We start from the raw sequence: 6,305 nt of genomic DNA, 5'->3' as shown, positions 1-6,305 counted from the left end.
CTGCTTTTACTCAGTCTTCTGATTCAAGTGTTACTCTCATCCAGAAACACCCTCCCAGACACTCAGACTAATGTTTGACCAAATATCCAGGCACACCATGACCTAGTGAAGCTGACAAATAAAATAAGCCACCTCCCCACCCCTACCCCTAATTTCCTAAAAAAGACACCAACTTAAACTCCAAGTACCAATTTAATTTACACTTCAGGAGTAGCAAATGTAAGAAGTAAGAAAGAAAACTTCATGAGCTCTGCAAATGCCTCTACAAAGAGTACAAGGTACATTTCAAAGTATAGGTCCAACCTCAAAAAACTGTATTATTCAGCCAGGTCAGTTTGAGAAAGCACGAACAAAGTTGTAGTAGGCAATCTTGTCATCTCCATGGGAGCACATTCTGATTAACTGCAGAAGGGAGAAAAAATAGCCAGTGAGACAGACATGCGAGGCTGCTGCTTAACTTCAGAGTGCACATAATAAAATGACCCAGACACCTAGGGGTTTAGTTCAGAATTTTGTTATCAACTGATTCTGAAATGACCCTGAGAACCTGGGGAGTAGGTCAGAATATTATCCTCATCTCATACTTCATGAACTCAAAACTCAACAGGGTAAATGGCCTGCCCAAGATTTCAGGTTCATCATATTTATAAAGGCATTGTCATTTCCAAAGTACTTTTTGTTTATCCAGATACAAGAATTTGTCTACCGACTCTGTGCAGTAGTAAGTTGCTGTTATCACAGCTTAATAGAAGAATCTAGTTATGTCACATGTTCAAATCATGTCTACTGAAATTCAGACTAGCTGAAGTTACTTGTATAAGACATCCATGCCTCCCTGTCCCACTTCCCACTGACTGCAGTATTTCTCACCATGCCAAGTAACACATCTTACAAATGACTTAAAATGACCAAAGCTGGACATGCTGTCAGTCAGAGATTGTGAAGCTAATCAGTCCATGAGAACATTCTTCTATCTCCCTCCTCCACTCCTTGCTGCCTGTCTGAAAAATGCTTATCTTCAACCTAGTCACTCCAGCCCTAAACAGAAGTCTTTCTAAATGAATCAAACTTCTGAACAGCCCTTTTTGCTGTTCAGAAGATCTACAGGAACTACCTCAGTGTTCTAAATCATTGAGATTGTCTTAATGATATGCCGCAGTTGTTGGCAATTTGGGTAGAAACTTTGCTCTGACTCCTGAAACATGCACTCATGAAAATTCTACAAGTATGTCCACGTCACTCCTCCATTTACAGTTGGCCACATAACGCCTCTCAATGGTGCCACTACCCTTGAGCCGTGGTCAGGCACTCTTCATGCTAAGCCCAAATGATGGGCTACGGCAGGCTTCAGCCATGCCAAAGGCTGCCTCCATCCTGCCCAATCCAACTGTCTCTGTCTTCCTTTGATGGCTGCCCCTCCAGGATCATCCTGTCAGCTCTGACATGGCTTATTAGCCACTTAGGACTGTACAGCCCCATGCCTGCTGCAAGAGATGCCTCCCAACAGAATTAGAAAAGAATGAAATAGAAATCAAGAATGAATAGGATAACTGCTTTGAACATCTTAAGTCTTCCCCCAGTTAAAATGAAGACACAAGAAATTGCCTTTGGGAGAGAATCAAGGTTCTCAGCCTCTGCAGTCAACCCAGGCGAGTACTTATATTGACTGACCTCTTTAATCAAGGAGTCATCAACTGGGATGTTAAGAGAGTCACAGATTTTAAAGAACATCTCTTTGTCCACAAATCCTGAAGCTTCCTTGTCATACTCTTGAAACGTTTCACTGATGTTTTCTTTGCATGGGTGATCTTTCAGCTGCTGGTGGATTGTGTCTATCAGTGCTTCTAGTTCTTGCATTCCTGGATCCTCTTCAGTTTTCTTGCTAGAGAGACAGGAAAGAAATGACTCCATGGAGTGGTTGTTCTTGACCAATCTTATCTCAGTGACCACAGCTCTCACTTGGTGAAGTCAGGGAAGCTTCTATAACAGCTTTGATGGAGAGGGTGACCACTAACTCACCATTTGCCCCCAGGGGCTAGCTGATGGCTGCCATCTACATTAGAAAAGTTACTGGAGGCAGCTTTTGAGCTGAAGCCCAGTTTCCTTTACTGGAATCTGTTAAATCACTACACTACAAAGAGTCAGTCATGAGTACATGTTTCTCTAGTTTGGTGTTTGTGGGAATCACATCTGTCTTGCTACTGTTGCAGATACACATCATCTAAAAATAAATGCACTTATATAAACATCTACATGTATGTATATATACAGTGTAGTCAGGAATTTCTTGAACTTTTAATACTTCTGTGTTTTCTCTCTAATCCACTCCAAATTTTTGGAAAAGTTTTCTATGAGAGGCTGCTCTGTGTGATGATTGAGAAGTTTAGACTTAACACTTACTGAAATGAAGAGAGGTTAGTAGTCCAAAACATTAGGAAGAGGGATGTCTGTCTCTTTACAAGAATAACAGAAGCCTATTTCAATGGCCTCATTTCAGTTTCCTCTAGACATGAAATTACAATTAAAAAAAATGAAAGAATTCAATAACTGGAAAAGATTCTTGTGCTTTATCTTTATAAATCCACTCTTGAACAAAACAGCTTAAATAAACTCAGAAAGCCTTCCTTTTTTTTAATGATAAGAAAAGTGTGGGGGGAAGACTTATCTCAGATAAGGCAGTAGGTTATCCCTGATCTTCGATCTTCGTTAGAGGCAAGATGAGAACTAACAATCTCATTCAAATTCTGACATGTTCTTTCAAGTATGGCCAGCCACTATGTATGAACTGCTTTCCTTCCGTATCTTCATAATACCAATCCACCATTGTTTTATTCTACCTATTTTCTCTTCTGTATAACAGTAAAAAATGCCCATACTTCCAAATGGTCTCTCCTGAATTATTTTCTATTTTTATCTGCTGGAGACCTTTTCTGGGAAGGCATAAAGCGGTATAGCCTTTTGGGAATCATTTGAAACAAGAATTCAGCAAAGAATTTCAAATGTTTTATCGTAAGGAAATAAACTTGAGTTTCATACCAAAATACATCTATAAGGCTGTTTTGAGACAACCAAAATATCCCAAAGTTGGAAATTGATTGAATAGCATCCACCATAACCAGGCAATTTAATGATGATACAACTGTTGATAATGTTGCAGAAAATGTAGAAAGAGGTAGTGAGAAAATCTAGATGCAGAAAATGCAAAGAATACTAGTTTGTCTAAAAGTTGTGGGGGAAAGAATAATATATATTTAAGTTTGCTTTTATTGCATAAGGGAATTTTTGGAAGATATTTTAAAAAAAATGACAGAGTAAGTTACCTGTAGAGGATGGAAGGTAAAAGACAGGCGGAAGAGGGGTGAGAACAAAATTTTCATTGGTCCCCTTGTATAAGTAACATTGTGAATGGGATACTGACTCAAATTATCAATTGTCTAAAAATTATTTAATGACGTCAGGAATGTTCATGATACACTAGCAAGTGAAAAAAAGCCTGGTAAAATAACATTACAGAATTGTTCCATTTCATATGCATATTGCAAAATATTAGAAGTAGTCATATCTGGGCAGTGGTATTTTCAAAAATATTTTTGCTTATTTTTATTTTACTTCCTAAGGTTTTACTCCCTGAATATATACTATATTACTTATAGGTATAGGTATTACTTATTTGGTAGTAAGACGAAACCAATTAAAATTGTTACAAAAATCTCCAGTATTCTAAATGCTACCTGGCATTATTTGTTATAGAAGCAAAATGTTTATCTTAATGGGGTAAGTCCAATCATTATATTCTAAACTATAAATGCCTGCCAGGGAGCTAATTTAGTGACAGAAAGCAGTCAAACCAATTTCCCATATCTTCCCAGGAATTACAACTATCAAGCACATATAGAGTATAATTACCCAATCATTTTGGGGGAAAAAATATCATTTCCTTTCCTGAAGAAGCCAGATACTCAATCCCCTACATAGGAGAAATGCCCACGGCATCTGGGCATCTGGGCACCTGTGCCTGTGAGTAGATTCACAGAGACTGCAATAGGTGGTACTCTTTAAGACAGAGCTAGTTAAAATAATTGCCCCTAATTTGTTGCAGGGTCAAGCCAGAATCCTTAATGCAGGAGAGCTGCAAGATCTAGGGGAAGGCTTGTTCCCCAGGGTAACAAGGGAACACAGAGGACGAGGGTTATCCTCAGCAGACACTGCTGACTGAGAGATGGCTGGGTTCCCTACATGCCAGGGCAGACCCTGCCAAGTCCTCACTGCCCTACCTCTACTTTCCATCGAAGCAAATGGGAGTTTTAGAGGATGATTTATCTCCTGCTGGTAAGATGGATGCTGTGGTTTTCTCTCCACTGTTAGAATAGTTTCCTATAAGTACTCTGAAAAGGCTTTTCATTTAGCAAGAACTAAATGGAATTCACCTACTTTCTTAAAAAACAGTCTATGCGCTTGTTCTTCCTTTCTTACATTACATTTTGGGGACTGATCACTCTTTGATACCAGCCATGTGTTAGACATTTTATGTGTGTCCATTTGAAGTACAGAGATTCTGTGTTGCCCTCTTAGCCTGACCTTAGCTCTTGATATATCTAGAGCCTTCCCTTTGCCCCAGCCCCAGAGCAGGCAGTCACTTGCCCAGAGAGCTTCGGAGAGTCAGGTTATCTTTTCTGAATCACAACACTCCTGATTTCTCAGGGCTTTTATCTCAACTAATATTCAGTGCATTCACTCAACTAAGTGTGGCTCAAGGTCAGCACTACAATGACCTGTTGAATATAACAAGGAACCTGTCTCTACTGAGAATCCTTGCTCTTAAGAGAGGCAGTAAGACTCTGACTTTAAAATCACCAAAGAGAAGTTGATAATTACCATTTAGAGAGATGCAGAGAATGAAAGAAAAGGAGAGCCAAATTAAGGTGAAATTTGACCTAGACCTTGAAGGATGTGAGTACTTGGACCTATAGAATAAAATAATGGAGCTCAAGCCAATGAAAACAGTCCTAGAAGAGGCATGAGGAAGGGAATTCTGGAGATTTATTATATTAATAAACCAAACTCTCTGAGTGCAGAGTAGAAAGGTAAGCTAGAAACTTAAATTAGATCATCATTTGGAGCCACACTGTGGATGATCTTGGATACCAGACAGAACTTTAGAATTTTGTGCTTAAATTTTTTTGAACAACATTAAAAAAAATAGTATAATGAAGAAATCAAAGAATATCAAAAGGGAAATAAACAAAAATCAAAACAAATGATATAGGAATATAACATACTAAGACTAATGGAAATGAAAATTTAAATATCAAAACTTATGGAATGCAGCAAGAACAATTCTAACAAGGCAGTTTATAGTAACAAATGCCTACATTAAGAAAAAAGAAAGCTGCCACGATTCTGGACGTCCAACATCGTAGCCTCTCCAGATTCCAGATGGTAGCTGGCAGGGCTCTCCCTGGTTCATAGAAGTACCAGGGCTCTCCCTGGTTCATAGAAGTACCTTCCCTGTTTTCACATTGTGGGAGAAAGCTAGCAAGCTCACTGGCATCTTTTATAATGTGCACTATAATCCCCTTCATAGGGGCTCTGTCCTTAAGATCTAATCACCTCTGAAAGTCCAACCTCCTAATGCCATCAACAGAGTATCAGGATTTCAATATAAAAATTTTGGGAGGGACAAAAATATTCCAACATCATATATCCGGAAAAGGGTTAATATCTAAACTATATAAGAATCTCATACAATATGAGGATAAAAAGCAATTCACATGGGCAAAAGATCCTGAACAAGCATTTTTCCAAAGAGGACATGCAAATGGCCAAAGCTACATGAAGAAAAAGTCGGCATTACCAACAGGAAAAAGTAAATTCAACTCACAGTGGGCGATCACCACACACCTGTTAAGGTGACTTATCAAAAAGGTAAGAGGTAACAAGCTGGCAAGAATGTGTAGAAAAGGGAGTTCCTGTCCTGTTGGTGGGTAAACTGGGATAGCACTATGGAAAATAGTACAGAAGCATCTTAAATATATGATCCAAAAATTCTACTTCTGGGTGTTTACCCAAAGGAAGAGAAATTATCTCAAATGAATATATGTACCCCCCATTATTTACTGCAGCACTATTCACAATTGCATGTTCACAACTATCCACTGACATATGACTGGCTTAAAGTCTCACATGCAGACACGTGTGTACACAGCACATACATAAATATGTACAGAGTGGAATACTATTTAGCCATAAAAAACCCAAAACACTGCCATTTGCAACAACATGGATGAACCTGAAGGACATTATAC

General features: G+C 38.7%; 1 protein-coding gene across 2 annotated transcripts in view; it reads right to left on the bottom strand.

Annotated features, from left to right (window-relative positions):
* Positions 1–201: 201 nt before the first annotated feature.
* The window catches only part of EFHC1 (EF-hand domain (C-terminal) containing 1), a 50,533-nt gene continuing 44,429 nt past the window's right edge, over positions 202–6,305 (bottom strand). The window contains exons 9-10 of one of the 2 annotated variants that reach the window (XM_012720283.1): positions 1,672–1,882; positions 202–402 (exon numbers count right to left, since the gene is read on the bottom strand). In XM_012720283.1, the coding sequence (XP_012575737.1) occupies positions 331–402; positions 1,672–1,882 (283 nt within the window). In that variant the 3' untranslated portion in view covers positions 202–330. The remainder of the gene's footprint in view (positions 403–1,671; positions 1,883–6,305) is intronic. The other variant, XM_004673567.2, reaches the window with a different exon arrangement.

Source organism: Condylura cristata, unplaced genomic scaffold (assembly GCF_000260355.1).
Source record: "Condylura cristata isolate star-nosed mole 26May11 unplaced genomic scaffold, ConCri1.0 scaffold00001, whole genome shotgun sequence".
Taxonomy (NCBI): Eukaryota; Metazoa; Chordata; class Mammalia; order Eulipotyphla; family Talpidae; genus Condylura; species Condylura cristata.
Note: the sequence above shows the minus strand (reverse complement) of the source record. Positions and strands in the feature narration are given on the sequence as shown.